The 22,716-nt window shown below is 41.9% G+C and overlaps 2 protein-coding genes and 1 long non-coding RNA gene across 18 annotated transcripts in view; 1 reads left to right on the forward strand and 2 right to left on the reverse strand.

The window, feature by feature from the left end:
- Positions 1-14,770, forward strand: part of LOC119033639 — a 65,016-nt gene extending 50,246 nt beyond the window's left edge. Inside the window, exon 5 of the long non-coding RNA XR_005079332.1 lies at positions 14,645-14,770. This is a non-coding gene — a long non-coding RNA (uncharacterized LOC119033639). The remainder of the gene's footprint in view (positions 1-14,644) is intronic.
- On the reverse strand, positions 4,692-18,259 carry zmp:0000000760 (collagen alpha-1(IX) chain). 2 transcript variants are annotated; one of them, XM_037123992.1, is made up of 26 exons: positions 18,175-18,259; positions 16,980-17,103; positions 15,040-15,433; positions 14,856-14,933; positions 14,655-14,750; positions 14,515-14,568; positions 11,596-11,649; positions 11,448-11,501; positions 11,313-11,366; positions 11,086-11,139; positions 10,945-10,998; positions 10,796-10,849; positions 10,388-10,441; positions 10,238-10,282; positions 10,109-10,162; positions 9,939-9,992; positions 9,794-9,847; positions 9,587-9,658; positions 9,465-9,500; positions 8,988-9,032; positions 8,857-8,889; positions 7,951-8,097; positions 7,401-7,577; positions 6,604-6,694; positions 5,493-5,570; positions 4,692-5,209 (listed from the first exon to the last, which is right to left on the reverse strand). In XM_037123992.1, the coding sequence occupies exons 1-26, from the start codon at positions 18,251-18,253 to the stop codon at positions 5,007-5,009; spliced, it is 2,292 nt and encodes a 763-aa protein (XP_036979887.1). In that variant the 5' UTR covers positions 18,254-18,259; the 3' UTR covers positions 4,692-5,006. The 2 variants fall into 2 exon arrangements, with proteins under 2 accessions (XP_036979887.1, XP_036979888.1); XM_037123993.1 differs by lacking the exon at positions 18,175-18,259 and adding an exon at positions 17,228-17,830.
- A 2,064-nt stretch (positions 18,260-20,323) lies between these two features.
- Positions 20,324-22,716, reverse strand: part of dst (dystonin) — a 118,892-nt gene continuing 116,499 nt past the window's right edge. For all 15 annotated transcript variants that reach the window (XM_037123988.1, XM_037123976.1, XM_037123973.1 and 12 more), the window contains 2 exons: positions 22,330-22,456; positions 20,324-21,405 (listed from right to left, as the gene is read on the reverse strand). In XM_037123988.1, coding sequence (XP_036979883.1) covers positions 21,149-21,405; positions 22,330-22,456 — 384 coding nt within the window. In that variant the 3' untranslated portion in view covers positions 20,324-21,148. The remainder of the gene's footprint in view (positions 21,406-22,329; positions 22,457-22,716) is intronic.

Genomic DNA, 22,716 nt, shown 5'->3' on the forward strand with positions numbered 1-22,716 from the left:
ACTCTAACAAGTCCTATCATGTTTGTACTCAGTGGCAGCCTGCTCTGCATCAACTAAAGACAGCCTCAGTGTTTGTAGACTTAACTGCTCTCAAAGGCTTGATAGAGTGTCAAACCCAGTACGACTGCTTTATTTAGAAAAGAAAAGAAGGCTGTGTTGCTAACTGCAGTGGTGCGGACGAGAATGTTGGGTAGATTTTCCCAATTTTGACTGACAGAATTGTTCACTTATCATTATTATACATCCTACTCATCATGATCTGAGCAAAAAAAAAAAGGTTTTTTTTGGACAACAAATTCCATTCAATAAAGGATTGAATTAAAGCTTTTTCATGGGGAGTTTTCATTAAGCTTATATCCAGGGGTAGAAAGTGCATTCACTCATGTGCCATACTTAAGTATGATTTTGAGGTACATGTTATTCTTTTATAATTCAGCCATTGTGTACCTGTACTCCACTGCGCTGTAACTCTGACTGTAACTGACTCAAATTGAAATAGCCTGCAGACCTTAATGCATCAGCAGTAATAATCTAATACTATGAAATATATAATAATATAATACAACTGTGTAACAAGAACTTTTGTTTTTTAAACTTTAAATAGATTTTGTTGCTCTTACTTCTGTAGTATTTTCAACTGCAGGACTTTTATGTCTTGCTTCTTTCAGTAGAGCATACACTGTCTCGTATTTGGGGTAAAAAGGATAATATCCTCAAAAAAACGCTGGGATGAAAATGTCAGACGTCACCTTTTGCTGACATTGAGCAGCAGCGCTTCCCTCCTGACGGCCTGGTTGACCCTGAGCCTCAGCACACTCTGGTGGATCACGCATGCAAATACTGAGTTGTGTTTGGAGCCTGGGAGTGGCCAACCTGCTGGTGAGAGTAGACTTTCCAATACCGAGTAATCCACTGTCTCTGTGAACTGGTCTGTGGTTTGTAACCAACAGGAGGTGCACATGAAGGAAACCCCGGGGCAGAAAATCTGTGTGTTTATTGTGTTCTTCCAACAACAAGGACTTTAGTTTTCTTCTGAGGCCCATACAGTGATTAATATGTCTGTGGAGGATAGGGCTGTGGTCAAACTATGTGGAAATGTGATTGATTACATTTAGCAGAGCACTGACCAAGATTACATAATAACTATGTTTGGCTACATTTGGCCTCTGCCAGGAGAACAGGACACACAGTATTAACTGCCAAGAAAACTGTAGCAAATCTGTGTCTAAATGTATTTTTAACTGTATTGTAAGCAGGCAATGTCAATTAGAAGCTTGCTTATAAGACGAAATTAAGCTAATTGTATTAATTTACTGGAATAAGTTGAATAATTTGTTTGCGTAGCTGCATTTGCTTAGTAATAAAGTCAAATATCAAATATCAAATCCTAACAAAGCCATGAGCTCTATTTAATGTGTGTGCCACCCTGAACAGCAATTGTGTTGAGAGCACTATACACCAACCTTTCTTGACTTTGACTCCCTAATGAGATGCAAGGCCTAATTTAGATATCTTGTTACATTGTGCAGGTCTTTGAGGTTCGTGCACTCATGTCAAAAAAGTGAAAAGTATTTAACAGAAACCAAGCAAAGATTTGATTTTGTGTTGCAAAATCTTATTTTCTGCTCAGGTTATTGCAAACCCTTCGGTTCATCTGTCGACCTCTTGGGACTCGACAGACCCCCGGGTTGGGGACCACTTGCCAGATTTTCTTTCATATCATCATCATCATATCAGTTTGTGCATTCCACATGCCTTGTTTTGTGAATGGTGTGTAAAACAGGCACTCCTCTGGCAGGGACTGCCCATTTGTCCAGCAGCCTGTTAACTTGAAAACAAAAGCCTGATGCTCTGAATGCCTGTTTCTATGACACTTTTCCTGGAGCATTTTTTCCCTTAATAATAAGTCAGTGGCTTTAATCGTCATGTAACAATCGTAAACATGGCTAACGCTGTGAAACAACTACATTTTGGTTAGGTCAAAACTACTTAGTTAGGTTTAGGAAAAGATTTAGTTTGGGTTGAAAATATGTAGGTCATTTAGTTAGTAAGTTTGTAATGTCAGTTAAGTTACCAATGCAAGTTGGTGAAACCAGAGTGTGTATTTTTGAACAGGCCATCAGAGCACTGGGTGTTTGTTTTCTCATCACTGGTTGTTGGACAATGGGCCTTTGGTCCAATCGGAAACTGGCTGGATTATTGAGGTTTCGGAAACATTAGGCCATCAGACCACTGGCATGGCAGCCCTGTGGCGTACAGAGCAATACAATTAATGTAAAATGTGCACATTTATGAGGTTGATGCACACAGTAAAGTCATTTCGAACAGTCTGACCCCCGTTCAGAGACGTGGTGTTAAAGATCTTTCAAATGTTGCGGGAAATCCGCAGAACAGATAAAACACGTATCATTTTTGTTTGATGACAAGTTTGCCTTCAGGCAGTCATGTGGGAAAAGATAGATCAAAGACACTCTAATATCAGTTTAAAGCCTTTCTTTTCTATTTGGCAATTCATAACTGCAAGTCATTAACTGCCCCCACTGGAAGGCCCAACAGCCTCAGACAAAAGGATTAAAGGCCTGTTAACAGATTCTTACATTGCCCTCTAACTCCACACGCTCATCAAAGGGCTTTTTCTTTAAAACTGCCAGAATATTTATAGCAGTGAAAGAATTATCTCTACAACCAGTGAAATCTGTTAATTAGCTATGGATCAAACTATGAAATCAGACAACTATGAAATTGGAATGAGGAAATTGTACATACAAATAATGTGGAAGCAAATTAACCAGAAAATGTTTCGATAACCCACACGTGTGTGAAAACTTGTGAATGTGATGTGAACAAAAACAAGCGGTTAATAAAATCTGCAGTTGGGCCCAACAGCATTAGCCGTCTGCTCACTTTCACTTCTGCAAAATACAAAATAACAAACTTGGCTTATTACTTACATGAGCGAAACATTTACAGTGTCTGGCAGCTGCTCTGAAACTTTTCAAATTAATGCCCAAGGACAACATAAAACCTGCCTCTCTCTAACAACCTCTGATTCTGTGCCATCACTTTGAAGCTTAACTGTATTGGGTCGTTTTAATCAGCTCACAATGCATTAAGCCTTATTTATCAAGATGATCATGGTGTGCCGCAGAGATAAATAGTGAGCATGTCTGAAGCAAGTGGTTAAGCCCAGAAAGAAAACTCAGAGGATAATCGTGGATTAGTAATAGTTTCCATGACAGAGGTGGCCACAGCATCCAGAGCAGCATGGCACACATGATGCTGCAGTCACAAAGGGAGTGGACGATGACGATCTGGAAGTCGATGGTCTTCTTAAAGGATAATGTGAGCCAGGAAATGCACTCAAAAGAGCCACACGAAGACTCGCCTGGGAGTTTTTCCCTTTAGAAGTGTTTCTCCGTTAAATGGAAAACAATCATTGTCTTTCTCAACTCATTAAGTCTTTTCTGGGCTGCAGGATTTCTGGAGCCTCTTCCAGCATTCACTGATCGCAAAACAAGGAAATACCCCGGAAAGGGCGCCGGCCCATTGCTAATACAGATATACGACGCATTAGTCATATCCTCATCTTTATTCCACTTGACCAGCAGGATTTTTAAGCTGGAAAGTCCACACAGGCCAGGAATCAAACCAGCTCAGTGTTGCTGTGAAGCAACGGTTTCTGCTGAGCCACCATGTGTGAAGCACGGCTGTTTGTGTCACTGTTTGTTCTCATCACTACAACAACTGCTATGAAAAAAAAAGGTTGTAGATCATTAAACTTTCCTTTTGAGAGCTAAACCCAATAAGCATAATGAAGATTTGTAAGCACTTAAATTGTAAGCAGAAAGCATCAGAGAGAGGATTTCCAAACCTTCCACTTGGGGAGAGCTTTGTGAAATATGACGACTTAAAAATAGACAGTCTGATTCAAGTGTAGCACACAACTTCACCCTCAATCTCATCTGAGTATCTAGGGATAGTAGTATGTACTGTAAAAAAACAAAAACCATTCTGCAAACTTGTTGGGAATTGAGAAATCCTCTCTGGAACACTTGTTGCTTCCTAGCCGGTAACTGGAAACTGGTCGCTAACCAGGTGGAATTCATGCACCAATTTGGTCTGAATGAGGCCTTTGGAAAATTTGACACTGTAGTCCAGTATGGCGCCCAATTCACTGTGACGGAAGTTGCTCACTGGGTGAAGACACCAAAAAAGTTTTTTGATTCCTCCACATTTTATGAGCGGACGCACGCGAGCCACGCGAGCTGACTAACAAGCTAACCTCCCATGTGAATGGCATGAAAAAACTTACTGACACAGCTCATCTAGACTTTTCCAATTTTATTGTGCTGAATGGACTCAACTCTGTTAATACAAAGAGTTATTTCAGGGCCCTTTTGGCAAAATGTATTCAGCGTATCCAATGGTCGTCACGAGTGAAATAAAGGTCTTGTTGGGCAAGAATGCATCACATGATTCTGCAATACAGAAATGTGAGCGCTAAACCAAAATCACCTGACAGACCAGAAACAGGGTGCATCTCTGTCTGCCAAAGTGATGTGTAGTGCTACTACTGGGGGGCGCCAAAGCTGCAAGTTTTCATAATTAAGTAATTAAAACATGCTTACTTACTTACAGCTGTGATCACGGACGAGAATCAGTTTTTCACACAATGGTCTAAAAAACATCAATGTGATTTTTGTGTTTTTATTATAAAGAACAGACTTTTTAAGACAACTCAGACTTGTGAAATCAGTTTAAATAAAACTATCAAATGAAGACGGTCTTTTTATACAAATATATTTTGTTACCACTCTCCTTCAAATCACACAGGTGTTGTTGTCTTTGGTAACCTTGTAGATCAAACTGTTCCCATTTTCAGTTAAGATGCATATTTACATGAAAACTTAAATTTATTTGAACAAACATATTAACAAAACTTTCGACCATGTTTTCCTCCTTAAAGCTCGATATTCAATTATATTCAGTATTCACTGTAGCTTCCTCTATGGGCGATTCCTCAACCTCCGTGGTGCCGGCTGAGGTGTCCCACTGGTGGGGTTCGGATCAGCGCACCCAGAGGTGACACAAACACCTGGAGGTCCTCTGAGACCTGCATGGCCTCTGAGTCCAGGCCGGCCGACATGGCCCCTTTCACCTTGCTTCCCTGGCTGGCCGTTAAAGGCTCTGCCGGGACGTCCACGCTGACCTGTGATTGAGGCAAAAATGTTGTTTAGTCTTCAGGGCTCCCTGTCTGCGGGGTTAGCTGAGTAAGACTGTTTTCACAGACTCCATGAAGAGAGCATATACAGGGAAAATGATTTCTTCTTTGGCAAACAACACGTCTCTTCCCTTTCTTAGGATTTTGAAAGGCAGTCTCGACCAATTATAGCTTGGAAAATGATGCACAGACCCAGATGTGGATATCCATTAATGTCTCATTTTGAACAAGACCTCAAACAATAATTATTATTAAGTAAAGATGAATTTACCCTGAGATCCCTGGTCTCCAGTGTGGCCAGGCAGGCCGTAACCCTTGGCCCCTTTATCACCCTGCTCGCCTCTGTCACCTGCAAGCCAGACACAAACACACACCCACACACACACACACACACATTTGTCTCTTAGCAGGAATGACAATAGACAGGCCAAAATGCTATTCCCCCAAGACTGAGAACACTCAAGAGCACGCCGTTCATGTTGATTAAAGACCATATGTGTTACTGAGATCATTGTTAAAGAAATGTTTAAAACACCTTGTAAATATTCTTCGATTTCATTGGCTTGGCACGAGAATGTAGCATGAGTGTGACATCATGCTCAGGCCTCTAACCATAAATTAGAGCTGAGAATATACATGTTAGCAGACAGGTTTTACAGCGCTGTACAGGATTTGATTCAGCAGTTTCATACACTGCGGTTCATGATGAAAGGTAGTAGAGTACGTTTTTTTCCAGTGGTGGAAAGAAGTATATTTATTCAGAAATTGTACGAAAGAGTGGTTTTATTTCAGGTTTTTTTCACTTCATGTTCCTTTAGTCCTCTACTTCAGGACATTTCAGAGGGAAACACTGTACTTTTGGCTTCACTACAAATACGTGACAGTTATACTAACCTAGACATTGAAATTTTCTCGTCAGACATGCTTTTAAAGATCCCATATTCACAATTTTATTTTGAGTGTCTACTAGAATCTATTTATTGCACACTGTCCATTCCTGCAGCACCTCTGTTCGTCCTCAGTTGCATCATGGGTAGGAGGTGTCCACAATGGGTCAAACAGTGTTACAGGTATGCAGTGCTATACCAGTGGACTGCTTTTGAAAACCTGGTGGATAACCTGGTATAACATCAACCAAACAATTAAACATACCTCCATTTGTAAAATTGGTGGAGTTATCCTTTAGTTTTTAAGTTTTTTTGTGTATGGTGTCAGTTGTGTTTTGTCATCCCGCCTCAGTGAAGTGAACCCAGTCAAGTTATCAGTTAATACAGGTTTAAGTAAAGGAACCAAATTCTTTTTCCTTAAAAAACACAGCTGAATTATAGTCTTGTTGATCGCCATGATTCATAAATATGATCTGTCTGGTTTGCTTTGCGCACCTGTTTCTCCTTGGCGGCCCTGTTCTCCGGCTTCTCCATAGAATCCCGGCAGGCCCACTTCTCCAACAACACCGTCATTACCAGGGTCGCCCTGACAACATCATCAATAGGAAAATACATTGTTAATCTCTTGTGTGTTTTCAGTGTCAACTTTTCTTTTTTTCAATCTTACGTCAAGTCATGAATTTAGGTTTCATATTCATCTCTGACCTGCTCTGAGTGCAAAAAGTAAAAAGATTTATTATTATTTATTCAATACTTTGTTAGGAAAACATTGTTCGGTACTGGTACATCACTATTCAAGGTTTGGCATTAAACACCACAACATGAGGCTTATTGGCCATAATCTAATATAGTGGAATATTTTTATATAGTCATGGCTTCAAGTGCATTTATCAGCGTTGTGATTAAAGAAGTTGTGGAACATGAATCGGTTCTACAGTGTAATAATGTGGAAAAGGCTTTCCAATCCAAGGACAGCCTTGATACTCTCCAAAAACCATTCAACACAGACCAAGTGTCTAGTCTGTGACTCCTTATTTGTCCTCATGGAGACGTGGAAAATCGTAATGTTTTCATTCCAAGCTTTTCTGCCAAATATTTCAGCTCTTTTAGTCCAGTCCAGACCCTCACAATGTGTTTGCATTTTACTCAGGCAGGGAGGAAAAAAAACGAACAATGTATGGAGAACATGCTATAGCAGTTAATCTCAGCTAACGTTCTAATGGAGGTGACACCTAAAGCAATGATTTTGTCAAAAAAAAAATCTACGTGGGACACGTAAACCATAAACTCACAGGAGGTCCGGGGGATCCTTTCTGTCCGGGGGGACCAGGGGCACCCATGGGCACGTCCCCGTAGAGAGGACAAACTGCAGCACACGTCCTCTTCACAGAGTTGGCAAAGGCGGACATCTGCTCCCGAAACACCGCCTTACAAACCTCAATCACGTGTTCGGCAGGGAGCGTCGGGCCCTGTGTGACAAATCATTACCACATCCATCACTGGAGGGGACCCAAGCGTGGGACATGTAATGTGGAATATTACAGGACAGGACATGATGAAGAAAATGGCTACCTCTCAGAGAAAATGCAACAAACAAATGAAGCCAACAGGCTCATTATGGATTTATAGCCACACTAAATGAGACCCCTGCTGTGAGTCACTACTAACGACAGGCTAATGTGAAACTGTTTAAATATGTTCTTGACACCAAAGTTGTTACCAAACACAGCGTGTGTGCCAGTGTAAAGACTAGTGCAAATGATTACTCGGCTGTTTCCGTGCCATCGTTCACAAGTAGAGAAATGAAGTGCTGCACTTTTCAGAGTCTTGTATTTTACTTACTGGTGGACCCGGGGGCCCCTGAAAGCCATCTGGTCCTCCTTCACCTCGAACCCCCTTGACTCCGACAGAGCCCGAGCGTCCAGGTGGGCCGGCTGGGCCGCGCTTCCCCCGTCCTCCCTGAGGACCCTGCCCACCCCTGCCTCCAACCTACAGAGCAGGTTAACAGCATCAGCAGGACTGGATTACACAATACAATACAGTGCAGCGAATCAGCGGTGCATGAGCACACATCTTATTGAAAGCAGCAACAGCTTGAAGTGCTTATCATGTCACATGAATAGTAATAATAAACTTTTATGCAGTCAAACCAAATTTCAGCGGTAAAACTAAATATTAGCAGAACATTTTGAAAATGTGACCGGAACAAAATGAAAAATTGAAACGTGAGAAAACCACAAAACCCGCAATGGAAGTATGATACGTGAACACATAAACAAACCGACAGAGAGCTGCAGGAAAATGTGCGATATTCATTTTTGTGTGTGGGTGTTGCTGCCTTCATCACATCTACAGATGCTGTAAAAATGATTGGAATGTCATTTGGCGGATTTGTATTCAATTTCGAGGCGGTTTAGTTTGCAAACAGACAATGTGACGAATGTCTGCCAGGAATATCACAGTATTGTGAAACCTAAGTCTGCATGACTGCTCTTGTCAGTGTCGCAACTCACAACAGCCAACAGGTTATGATTTCTCTTGTGATTGCATTTAGAGGATTGGACTGATCTCGAGTAGTGCCTCATGTATCTATCTGCGCCCCATGGCTGCCATTTAAAGGCTTTTTTCAGTCACAGTGTTTTCTCAATTTACTTAGCCTGTAAACGTGCAAGTGTTGTAATTATCACTGCTATTATCACCATCAAACATGATTTGTTAATGAAGCTCTAACAGCCGCATCACGCTCACCTTTCCTTTTGGGCCCTTAACTCCTTTTTCCCCCTTTAAAATAAAAAGTAAAGATAAAGTCATGTTAAGAAGGAAACACGATGAAGATGTAATGAGCAGTACGTAGAGAGGAGAAGTATAAAAGGCAGTACCTCTGCACCTCCAGCTCCTTGAATTCCCTGGATTCCTGTGTCACCCTGCACGAGGCAAACGCAAAAAATGCGCTTGTTTAGAAACTTCTCTATGAATCAGTTTAATTCACTGATACACCACTTTTCTGACTGATTTTCATTATGTTATTGTGCTGTGAATGAAGTCCAGACAAAAAAGGACTTGCCGCAGACCATGTGTTGTGTGTGTCAAGCAGAAGGTTTTGGATTTCGACCTGTGCTCATATCTAGCAGTGACCTCAGAATAAGAATTTGAAGAGTTGCTCCACCAAAGCTGGTGGGGTAACAGAAAACATCTGCAGTTCATCACTTCATGATTTCATGACATACATGATTGTATATCGCTCGTGAACCAGTATATTGTAAATCAGTCATTCCTTAAATGGAGAATTGTGACATTAAATGGTGATTTTCCAGTCATTTCTGATTTCTAATGGGTAAAGGATGAGGATGTATTACCTTGGACCCTGGTTTTCCAGGCACACCCACGTGTCCCTGTGAAGACATGACATAGTTTAATGGTTTGAAGAAAATGAACTAGCGTTTGGAAGAGTTTAGAAAAATTCATCTGGAGGACTTACAGTAGGTCCTGGTGGGCCAATAAATCCAGGTCTTCCTGGCTTCCCTGCAGAGCCCTTGTAACCTCTTGGGCCCTCGGGAATAAAACATTTATTAAACCGACCTAAAGGGACTGCTTTATTTTTTGTCATTTTCCTTTAAGATGGCAAACTACTTTACGTACAAAATGCATAACGCGCTTGTCCGCAGTGACTGAAAGAGTGACTTACAGTTCGGCCCTGGGGACCCATTTCTCCTGCGGGCCCGAGGGTGCCTTTCTCTCCCTGTTACAGACACAAAACACAACAAAGGGATGAGCCAGAAACAACTCAATTTGACATTCATTTACAAAACCGAACAAGATCAGAGGCTTGCCTTCGTTCCACTTCGTCCGAGTTTCCCACTGAGACCTTGCGGTCCTTGATAAGCCTGTGAGCAACAGATGGGACTTAAAATGATACAAGCACACTGCTACTGAAATTCACGATTAAGACATCATTGTCAACAGAATATACCTCTATATAATATAATAGAATATATAATACCTCTATTCCGAGATCACCATCTCTGCCTGGTAAGCCCGGATCTCCAATAATGCCCTAGGGATACACTACCATTATTATCCAACAGACAAATTACTATCAAGTACAAGCGAGTACTCGGCTGTGACTCACCTTCGGCCCGATGGTGCCAGCTCTGCCACCAGGCCCTGGGATCCCCTGGTGTTCACAAGTTCAGACAAAAGATGATATCCATCAAAATCCGAAACAACACACTTAAAAAAAAAAACTTGTGACATTAGTTCATGTCCTCGTAATACTCACGGGCTGCCCCTTCTCTCCGGAGGTTCCCCTCTCTCCAGGATCTCCCACGATTCCCTGTCAAATCATGTCAAGCAACGTTTGTTAAAATTGTACGCATGTCATTCGGTGAGCAGCGCGGTGAGCCAGCGAGCCTTCCTTCATATACAATAGGTCGAGGCTCTTTTCTCCCACTGACTCACCAGATTATATCGATACAGTTCAGGCCCTCAGATTCCAGCCAAAATCCCGCCGCATGAACTAACGTTGTTTATGGAGACGGCACATAAGCCAAAAACATAGCTCTCCTCCCAGTGTTTTACCACATTAAATATGATTTACTGGCCCTCCACGCTCACATGACAGGATTTTGAAAGGTGTTTAGAGTGTCTTGTTGTGGATTATGGAACAGGGAATCCCACAACAACCCACCTGCTTTCCTCTGGACCCAGCCTTCCCTTCTCCACCAGTGGCCCCTTGTGCTCCCTAAATAGAAAAGCATGATGGAATTGACACGATTTCTAAATTAAATCACAATATCCAGAAGCAAATAAGATGGAGGGAGTAGAAAATGTGAATACCTTAACTCCTTGATACCCGGGAATCCCTTCATAGCCTTGTTCGCCTTTAGCACCCTTCAAGGAGGCCGAAATGTTAGTGAAACGCTAATTAGATAATGACTTGCAAATGAGCTTACCACAGTGCGTGAAAGGTTAACTCACAACTTCTCCCGGATTCCCAGTCTCCCCGATGTCTCCAGGTGGTCCACGAACTCCCTGTAATTACCGTCAAAATGCCGACATTAAACCCTCTGCATGATCTATAAAGCTGCACAACTCTGACAGTAAAGCCGCACAGAAATCCAATAAAGGGTCTGTAACTTCATTAGCTGACTACTTCCCTAATCAAACAGATCATGTTAAAGCCTGAAACCAGCGGAAGAGTTTACCTTGAAGCCTGCCGCTCCTTGTAATCCTTTCAGCCCTTTAGGACCTCTGTCTCCCTGTTAACGCACAGTTTCATGAGTTTGGATTTGTAACATTTCAGGGTAAAGAAATTGATAAATCAGAGTGAGATTAATTACCACTTGGCCCCAGAGTCCTCTCATTCCTTTCTCTCCTTTGATTCCTTCTTCACCCTGAGGACACGTGAGCGAGGTTTCATTAAGGCGTCTTGAGAACGAGCCAAACTGAAGTGCAGGCCTGACAGGGGCGTATTAGCGTGGATCTTACCTTCGGGCCTGACTCGCCGATGTTGCCGTAGTCTCCTGTGTTTCCCCTGATCCCCTGCATTGACAAGATTAACTTTAAACACAGTCAAGACTTGTGGGAGCCAATAGTTTGCGAATGGTTTGAGAAATAGAGCGTAAAATGGGAACGTTGGCGACTGTTTCCACTCAGAGGAAGTTTTTGATTTTTCTGCACTCATTACGGCAAGACTGACGTTCAATGAAGAGGGACACTTTAAAGGAATGTTTTGACATTTTGGGAAAGACAGAACAATACACCAGTACTGGTTTTCTTGCCAAGAGTTAGATGCACTCGCATGCCTTAATGGTAGACATTAAGTGCAGGCCAGGACAGTTCAGCTTAGCTTAGCACTGAGACTGGGAGCAGGGGAAAACAGCTAGTCTGCAAGCATACTTACAGCTCACTAACACATGATTGTTTGTTTAAGCAATACAAAAACCAAGTGTAACACTAAGAAAAAACGTGATGGCAAGATTGCAGGACATCATAGTGACATGGCAGGAAATAGTCCATCACATAACAACTGTAAAATCCAGAATCGTTAATTTACACAAAAAAACTAACAAGTTAGATAAAAGGTGTTAATTAATGAGCTTTACAGCTGCGAGTGAGAGCTGATAGTGTTTTACCTCAACTTAACTGTTTTCTGTACAGCATGTTAAAAACGCTCATTACAATGTCAGCAGCATGACATGTAGGTAGAAATTATACGTTACAGACATAATAATTAAAATATTCCCATGTGGACAAAGTAGAGATGCACCTAAGAAGCAGGTTAGCTAACTCTAACTTAGTTCTCAGTTAGCAAAGATAAATTCCTGTTGGCTGTAACATCTTATTTAACAGCCACACATGAGAGTGGTGTCTATCTGGTTATCTAAGTCTCGACAGAAAAATGTCACATCATTCCTTTAAATGTAAAGTTACAGCCAAGAGACAGTTAGCTTAGAACAAACATTAAAGCTACAAAGCTAGCTCCTTCCAAAGAAAAAAAACATTTGTTCCATCAGAGCTTCTAAAACAATCCTCGAAACCTCAATAATTAAAGCATATTTTGTTTAGTTGAAACGACAGTTTGAGGTTCATACATTGTGGCTAAGTGGAGGTTGTGAACCTCCTGGAGGTCCTGGTACTGTAGCTGTATTTCTGTACTCAACAGAGCCAGGCTAGCTGTTTCCCCATGCTTTGAGTCTTCATGCTAAGCTAAGCATCTCCTGGCTGCAGCTTCATATTTACCACACAGATGTGACAGTGGCACTGAAATGGGGATAATTAAGATTCAAACGTGAACATGGTGTGAACGTCACGTTGGTCACATCAGCAGAAAGTATACACAATTCTATTCAGCAGGAGGAAACATTAGTCATAAATACAACAAAATGGAGCGGTATTGTTTGAACAGATGCTGACTTCCTACGTAGTAGGAGGAAAAGTGTTTTCCAGTTGGCTCTGTTTCTCTGAGTCAACAAGCACAAGGACGCCTTCATGTTGTCAGTTTATTTGACCGTCTCACCCAATGCTCTTTTTAAGCAACTGGGCGGAGGTTCACCTCAGAGATGGCCGACAGTACGGCGAGGAGCATGACCGTGAACTTTACAACGTTTCGAAGGCCGTATAGCTCTGACCAGCAGAGGACGAGGACCACCCACCGCCCGAGATGGACAGTCCATATATCTGTGCCAGGAAATGCCCTCCTTGGATGCCAGCAGGGGAGGAGATAAACATGTTGGGGCTCTGCGATTCACAAGCTGGCAGGAGGTCAAAACTCTAACGAGTTACACAAGACAGATGTTTACCCCAGATGAGCCCCAGCTGCAATGCAGCACATCAATATGTAGCATGTACAGCTCTGGAAATGTGCTCTTAAACGTACGTGGGCCTACAGGCGTACATGTGTCTGCTCAGGCAGCATGGGGGATTTCCTTGAGTGCAAAGGGCATGTTAAATGCCAAACCATCACATACTTATAAAAAAAAAGTCTCCTGTCTTTAAACACATGTTCTCCCGACTCTCTGATCTGCTCCTACATAACTGACTGCTAAGCATCAAAGAGATTAACAAGTCATAAATTTAAAGTGGAAACAATCACGTCGGCTGCTCCCTGAAGGACACAAATGTGAGTGTATTTATCCTTTCACTGATGCATGCGTAACTGGCTCCTGCAGCAGAAAAAGAACTCTTCATTATAATCTCTCAGACCTTCGCTCTCTTTCGCAGTGTGATCGGTCCACGGTGAATTCAATTGGCCTTATCGACAAGAAAGAAAGTATCATTTCAAACATGAGAGAGATGTAACAACAGTTGAGCACGCTAATGCCACTCATTACCAGACACTCGGAGGGTACGCTGTTGCAGAACTGCCTGGTTTTCCTGTGTGTGTGGGATTCATTACATTTGGCTCGTATCGTCCAAATGGAAAAGCAAAACCATTAGGAAGCCTCTGATCGTTCGCCAGTTTGAGTTAAATCCTGTATTCTAAACCAGCAGAGCTCATGTTTTAAGATGCAAATGGCTATTTCAGAACGACAAAAACAAATTTATTGTCACATCCGTATTGGTTCGTGTTTATCTTGGCCTCCCCCCTGAATCTTGTGCAAAGCGGACATGAGTTTTTTAAGTATGAAAGGAGCCCCTATGTTTATTATCGCTAAGTGCTTCTGCTTCCAGATCTGTTTCCATCCTGTCGTGTCTCAGATGTGCTTCTATTGCCATTTTCCACAGCTTTGCTGCTGTCTCGCGAGTGAAAGTTTTATAACGTCACTTAACTACCGCTCAGTTTAACTCGTTATTGTGCTGTAACAGGAAAAGGATGCTGCTAAGAATACACTAAGCAAGCGTTCGTCCAACATATGAACGGTTCGATGTTCGCATGACTGAGAGACATATTGCGTATTTATTCACCCAGTTTCCTTGTCTTCCTGCGTCTCCAGGACTTCCCAGAAGACCTGTGTGACCCTGCAGCAGAATAATACAAATATGTTAACTCAGATTCAACATGTTTTATTCACATTTTCACATTTACATTCTACAGGTACATTCACCTTTGGCCCCGGAGGTCCCTGGATGCCGGGTTGTCCATTCATACATTTGCAAGATGCTTTTCCAGCAGTTAGACCGATCTCAGCATACCCTCCGCACTGCCTCGGACAGAGAGGTGAGAAAAAAAAAAAACACAGTTAAAACTTCACACACACATCTCCAACAGAGGGGTGGGAAACCATGTTGACTGGAGGCTGACTCACCACACCGGAGAGCTCACAGCAGCCCTCTGAATAAGCCTGCTCTGGGTCACATGACACCTGCATCTGCTGGAGGTCCACCTGGAGAGAAACCAGAGACAACATTAGAAAACTGAAGTTGTATCCCAAATCAAAGGATAGCGAAACGTTACTCTTCTGCACGTGAAAATCCAAGCTGTCGACGTACAGACACAGAGCGATCTCGTGCCGCCCGCTTGACGATGGACGTGTACCCTCGATGGATGACCGGCCTCGGCTCGTCAATGGACTCCGCGCTGACCTCTTCACAGTCTATCAGCAGCTTCACCTGGCTGCCCTTCACACTCAGCGCCAACTTGTGCCACTCTCCGTCAAACAGCTTTGTCGCGCCGTGGAAGGTCCTCAGCATCTGGCTCCCTCGGGGGCTGGTGTAGAAGAAGTCTAAAGAGCGCGTGTCGCCCTGGAAGCGCAGGCCGACTTGCTCTCGTCCGTTGGGGTCACTGACCTGCCACAGGTCCCAGGATTTCTTTGCCGCATCCTTGGTCACCTTGAAGGTCGCAATGACGGAGTAGTCGGAGGGCAGTCCGTCTGGATACACATCACTGTGGCAGGAGAGTGAGGTTTAGAGAGCTGGATCACATCAAAGAGGAGGCAGTTCGTTTCACACACACACACAAAAAAAACACACTCAGGGCTTTTGTAGGAACTTAATTGTGTTGGACCATAACTACCAGTAAGTAGAAACAGAGCTTCTCAAACATTACGCTTAAAATAAAATACGCTTTCTCTGAAACTTTTGGTGAAATCTCTTTTGATGACGCAGTGCTATGCAGACAATGATTCTTTGTTCCCTTTGATTCAAACAAAGCATGTTCTCACTCCACTCAGAGGGCAAGCTGGACTCAAGCACTGAGAGTTTAATAAAAACAAGACCAAGTCTACAGTGACTGGGGTGACCAGACATTCTGATAAATCTGGGATGGTCCCGAATTACAAGCAGTTGTCCCAGTTCCAGAATCTGGTCCTGTTTGTCCCAGACTAAATCTGAATTTTGATTAGTTGTAGCCTAAAACAACATTAGATAGTAATAAGGCGTGAAAGATGTTTCTGGTGTTGTCCCCAGACTGCCACTGCAGACACAATCACTGTAGAGTCACACTATGCAGCTTCCAACTTCTGTGCAGCTTTATTTCTGCCGTCATTTCCAGTTGTAAGTGTAACACCGTGCATAGTGGGCCGACCTTTCTGACATTTCTGTTGTGATTATATCATGCACTGTGTTGATTCCCTAAAATGTCTTTGATAAAACAAATACCCAACGACGACATCCCACCAACGGTCAGACTACCTACCAGTTTTGGGAAATTAAAGCTCTCATTTTGAAAAAATAAAATTCAAGTTAAAATGATAATTTACACGCTGTTGCTTACAACACTGTCACTGTGTCCCCTTTTTCTTAATGACAGACATGAGACTTTCAAGAAAAACAACTCATGTCAGCATAAAGCTTTGACTTTCAATCTTTTTTTTTTTTTTACTTTTAGTGAAAAATGATGATGTAATCAAGTAATCAAGCCACACCCACCACTGCAAAGTGACCGTGCCCACCCCTAACTCTCCTGTCCTGAATTTCTGGTGTTTAGCATTTTTACCAATTTACCATGTTTGCCATATTATCTTAGCATGTTTGCATGCTAATACAACCCATATAATAGTTGTGGAGATGTTTCAGTGTGAAACAAGGTGGTACAGACTGTAATCTGGACATGGCTAGATTTAAAACCAGGCGAGTACACTCCTGAGAGAGCCATTCATTTTGGAATGAGGAATTTCCACGTTTCCGATCATGCGACCAATGATTGATTGACTTTCAAGTATCAAATACACTGTTTGCATGTGGACATGGTATCAATGCTCAAAGCTTCAAAATCAGCTGTAGGGATGCACAGGTGTACTCTGGGAACTTTCCAGCCTCAAATGAGTTACCCTTTAAAGAGTTACCAAACACCCGGGAAGTCAGTTTCATTTGCTCACTGTCACTTATATATCCCTGCAGTCAGGTGTAAAGTTACTCTTTCGGGCAGTGTTAAGTTGTATTTTTAAAATAATTTTCCAGCTTTATTGGAATTAACCCGTACAGTACTGTACCTCATGGTCTTCCGCAGATGAATAGAGGGGTTGACGCGGTAGGCCACCGCCTCAGGTTGCGAGCCGTCCACCCTCCTCACTCCTCTCGATTCAGGCACACGAAACTCTTCCAGCAGATCAAAACCTCGCAGCACAAACACCGAGTTTAGTTTGACATCCCACCGATTCGGCATCAAAGGCGCTGGACTGCTTCTAAATCTGATGTCAGCGCTGATATCACGGATTTGTTAATCAGTCGCATTACTCACCGTCATTAATAATGTCATCTCCTCACCGGCACAATGAGGTAACTTATTAAACCCATCAACACGAAGAGGGCTGTTTATTTTCATTCATGGGTGGATTTGGCTACTGAATTCTAAACACTGCATGCATTGTGCTGCAAGATGAATGAGATCAGCGCGGCTGCAGTGAATCCTGTGAGGTTAAAACGTGCAGATGAAAGCTGGTGAAGATTACTGAGTAACCAAATGGTATGGTAGAAAAAGGAACTCAAAAATCCTGCTTTACAGTGACATTAACAAGTTACCCCTTTATGTCTTTTTACAGAATAAATACGCAGAGATAACTTCACCCTCTCTCTGTGACATAAATCTGCACGGACTCATCTTATTGTACTTATGGTTCACTGCCATCTGCTACAGTCAGTGGGCCGATAGTACAGCACTGCTCGTAATATTTCTGCTGACAGAGTGTTTTATGTGTGGGCAGGACACCATAGGGAGAAAAACAATGGTGTTAATTAGTTTAATTATGGTGACAGTGAGACTCAGCTGCAGGGCTTCAAATGTCCGTGTACAGAGCTTAACCCCGGGATGACCTCTTTGACCTCTCACTGTCCACGCAGCCGCTGACAGCAGGAAATACAATACCTGGTCGACTGCTGCCAGGCCAACAATGGGCCGTGAACTGACGAACACTGACACCCGCTGGTCCTGACGCGTTAGTACAGCGTTCGTCTTGGGTCAGAGCAGATCGTTAATGATGATATATGTGGTTGCTGTCAGTCATGTTTCATGTGATACCTGCCTTTATGTTAAAAAAAACAGCTCTTTAACAGAGGTGCTCTGACAAATATAGCAGCAACATGTTCAACAAGCCCAGACCCAGAGTTATTGCAGTTACTTGGAGTTGTTTTTATGCAATGGGAAATACACTGTAGTGATCACGTTAAGTACAAATAAATTCAACTTACTTGGCAACTTTTGACACTGGCCCTGTCCCAAGAAGGCAAAGAGTGCCGCAAACACCAGAAACCCCTCGTAGGCTGGCATTCTCAAATGTTTGAAGTCAGGGGCTATAAGTGCCTGTAGTACAGCAATTAAATGCATCAGTAATTCAGATTCCGATTTTTTATTGAGTATTAGATATATATAAATATGACTGCTAAATAAAAGACTGTCACTTAAAATTAAGATAATACACGATTGTGGGTGTGCATGAATACTAAGATTTAGAAAGAGTTAAGAAAAAACAAAGAAAACATGAAGTTTTACATTTCTTGACCCAGCCTAATGTGATATCAGCAAATAAAGGGATAGATTTCTTTCTTTGGAGTTCCTTCAGATATCAAATATTTATACTTATTTGATGCGATACAACTTCTTAGGCTCTATAATCATATAATATGATAACATTTTGATCCTTTAAAAGCAATAAATAGTTGTATCTGAATTGCTTTGTGCATGCAGAAATACTGGACACAGTTACACTAATCAGTACATTATCATGCACACCTAATTTAACTACACTGACCTTCTGATAAATAAGCAGGTACAGTAGACAACCCCAATTTATGTAATTTCCCACTGCCTTCATTTAAGGTAATTACAAATAAAAAGAAAAATAACAAAGAATTACTCACATAATTTTGAAAAAACAAAGTCCCAGGGCTCCTGCTGGTGGATCTTATCCAGTTTGTGATGTGAGGATGTATCCCGCTCTAAAGTGCCATCCCCAGGCCAGTGTGTGAGCTGAACAGGAGGACCATTCAGACTAGAAGCTGTGGGTCTCAGAGGAGCCTGACCCCTGAGCTCCAGTCCACCTTTGGTCCCCAGGGGATCTGTCTCCTCTCATAGGTCGGTTACACCTACAGCACAAGTCCAGTAAACTGAGTCATCACCTTAAGGACATGTAGATGAGCATACCAGCGCCTTTATGTAGGGGAGAGCTATTGAAAGAAGAAAATCACAATAATGTCGAAGAATGAATGTTCTGTCGGACGGGTCTCTCCAAAAAAAAGGTTCTGTGCGTTTTGCTGTGCGGAGCTTTAGTGCAGCTCTTTGCTCATTCACTGGTACAGTTAGGAAGAAGAAGCTTTTTTCGGCCGTTGTAGAAACGTATACTAAATGGCTTTAAAACGCAGTCACACAGGTTTCAGTGTATGTTCATTCAAGGCGGCGTTGAGGGAAAGATGTAGTATGTCACAGCTAAACACAAGATGCTCTGCAAACATTCCAGCCAGAGTCGACAGCACCTCCAGTCTAAACCACCTCACTGCATCCAACAACCAGGCTATAGGGAACTAGTAGAAAAAGACTGCAGGTCACACACACACACACACACACACACACACACACACAAACTGCTTCAAAATGTGGTTACTAAAAAGAAAAACAAGCTGATGTTTAGCACATGGTTTCTATATTCACAATCTTTGTCAACATGCTAACATCTCCTAATTAGCACTGATCACAAAGTTTAGCTGAGGCTCATGGGAAGGTCAGTAGTTTTCAAGGTATTTGGTCATAAACCAGAAGTTTAGACTTAGACCTGGTCTTTACATCCCAGTCAGGGATCGGTATGCTGTACAGAACTTTGTGCCGATCCAAGTCCAGATATGCTATACTAACTGTGATATGACACTGGATTTACATCTATATCTGTAGATAGGTAGATGAAATCAGACTATGTATGCATGATAACCAGTGTATTTTTTGCATTCAGTTAACATAACAATAGTGTGCCCTTATCCTATCACTAACTTACTCCAATTTTGTAATAATACACTTGTCAAGAAATTCTCTTTATATTAGCAATTTGTAATTTCTGCATACTTTTCATATTTCTGATACCCAGTGACAGATGACAAATGAGCATTGACAGTAACAGATAAAGACAGCTAGAAAGCTATCCTCTAAAAAATAACCCTTACCTATTAATCCTCTGGGGACCATGAATGTAACATTTCACGGCAATCCATCCAATAGTTGTTGAGCTATTTCATTCCAAACCAAAGCGGCAGACTACCTGACCAACCCAAAGACTGACTGACATCCCTGAAGCCATGCAGCTAGCATGGCTGATGAAAGGGGCCAAAACAAGCAAAGCAGAGACAATTCTGTGGTCCACACCAGGTTCTGGTGTTTTTCTGCAAGCAGGTTTATTACAAAGTAATGTTACAGTAACAATTTCAGCTCTACCGAAATTAACCATACATTGACATATATGCACAAGAGAATGTCTACATGGAGTGGCACCTCTTAAAGGTCAATGCGCACACTGCTGTGAAGTGGTCAAACAAAACAGGGATTGCAGCTGCTCACAAACAAACAGGACTTAAAAGCTTCATGATTACGAGGTTTCTGCTACTTGCCTTAAATAGTGTTTTTCAAAGGTTTCTGCAGTGCTTACTGGGGATTCATTGTTATAATATTGCATTGCCCTTTAAATGCATGTTGGCAGTATATCATAGCACTTAAATAGATAATTGCAGTGCCTCCAATGGTACCATAATGCACCATCTACTCCAAACTTCAGCAAACATAAATTACAGTACATTCAGTAACTCTCAGAGCGCTATCCTGCGTGTTGCCCTTCATTAGTGTGTTTAGAAATGTTAGCTAACCGTACAACATAGTCATTCCCAAGTTTTTCTAGTGTTCGTCAAACCTCTACAGGTTTTGCATCAATAAAATAAAATACAATAAAAACAATTTGACATTTTTCACAAAAAATAAAATACATTAAAAACAAATACACAAGGCCATTGACATTCCATTCTCACATAATATTAAACCATATTGCCTCTCAACTGAATATTTTACATCTTCGCAACGATTTAAATAACACTCAACACATTTGCAGTCTTTTAAGTTAGATATCTCCAGTGTCCGTTACGTGTTTGGGGTGCAACTAGCTCCTGGGTTGTGTGTTTTCAAGGCCACTGACTATCGCTTAGATCCCTTGGCCAGTTTGCTCGTGGGAGTGGTTCTTCTCTGAGGAGTGGGGATCTTAGAGGGTTTTCCTCCGCGCTGACGGGACGAAGAGCGCGGCGTCACTCGGGACGAGTCACCGACTGTCTCAGACGCATCCGAGCACACAGACTGGATGTCCGAGATGTCAAAGTCAGAGGCGTCGCTTCCTCTGCGACTGCTCCCTCTGCTCCCAGCTTTACTTCCAGGTCGGCTGGAATTTTTTCGCGACTCTAGATGGATAAAATCAAGGACAGAAATCAATGACAAGCATGTGAGTTAAGTCATTCAAGTCCCAAGTCGTTTTCTCTTAGGAAAGTCAAGTCAAGCTCCAACTTCCCAGTACAAGTTGAGTCTAGACTATCATAGTTTTTGTCAAGTCGAGTTAGAAGTCATCCAAACATTGACTTGAGTCGACTCTAGTTCAGTCACAATGACATGAGTCCACATCTCTGACTAATGAACTGCTGAGATTGAGCCAAAACAGTCGAAGCATCATTCTTTTGCCTTTTTCACATTTTACTCTATTTATGTTGTGGAGTTCATGTAAATGTTTAGTAGATTGGCTGTGGAGTTCATGTAAATGTTTAGTAGACTGGCTTAAAAACTGTGTTGTACTTCAGATTGAGATTTAATTTAGACTTTTAACCAGTGATACTTGATACGGTAGTAATTGTGTTTTATTTATGCTCATTTATATATGTTACAATTTCTCCATCAAATAGGAGTGACAGTATTCAGTATATGGTACTTTTTGAGAAAGGATGATGATAATGACGGAATGTATACTCTCAGTATCTAACACAATTTATCAACAGTTCATGTACAGAAACCAGTTAAAGCCTCAGAAACCACCCTGATACAGACGTATACCAAAGAACCAAATCTATGGTCAGTGTTTTGAAATTGCTTCTTTCAAATGCTATGGTTGGTTTCCCTTATTTTGAAGTTTTTATCTTATCTCAGATGCTTTGCCCATCATTCTCTAAAGACTAGAATCCCTTAAAAATGTTTTTGCAGTCTTTACATGCTCTGTTATTTAATTCAATATTTTTATTTCATTTCATTCACACACTTTATTCGAACAGCAGCAAGTCTGCCCCAAACAACATACTTTTTTCAAAACATATTGAAATAAGTCACTAAAGTCCACTCACCACCTAGTGTCTGTGTCCGAGCTTTCAGTACGGCAGCACTGATCAAGCTTCCCTCTTCACCCGACTGAAAGCCTTTTCCTGACAAGTACCCAGGAAGTCGTAATTTGCTGCCTTGAACTGGTGTGCCCTGCAAAACACAGAACTTTACTTTCGTGTGTAATCAAACGGTAGTTAACTGCTTAAGACAGCTTTTTAGAAAACAGTCCTTATCAGCTGAGGCGAACAACACATGGAACCAGACAACACAGCAAATACCATCGGGTTAGTTCTGGAAACCCCTTGAGAAGCCGTTAGTAAATACATGTTAAACCTGTAGTTAGTGAGCTAAACAACCACACATGCATAAATGACATACAAATGTGTTCACGTTATGATAGCTTGATTTAA

The sequence above is a fragment of the Acanthopagrus latus genome, chromosome 15 (genome assembly GCF_904848185.1).
Source record: "Acanthopagrus latus isolate v.2019 chromosome 15, fAcaLat1.1, whole genome shotgun sequence".
NCBI lineage: Eukaryota > Metazoa > Chordata > Actinopteri > Spariformes > Sparidae > Acanthopagrus > Acanthopagrus latus.

Coding starts and splice junctions, on each gene's coding strand:
- zmp:0000000760 (XM_037123992.1), bottom strand. CDS start 18,253: ATGCCAGCCTACGAGGGGTTTCTGGTGTTTGCGGCACTCTTTGCCTTC. Junction 11,502..11,595: donor TCGGCGAGTCAGGCCCGAAG/GTAAGATCCACG, acceptor ACGTGTCCTCAG/GGTGAAGAAGGAATCAAAGG. Junction 11,367..11,447: donor GAGGACTCTGGGGCCAAGTG/GTAATTAATCTC, acceptor GTGCGTTAACAG/GGAGACAGAGGTCCTAAAGG.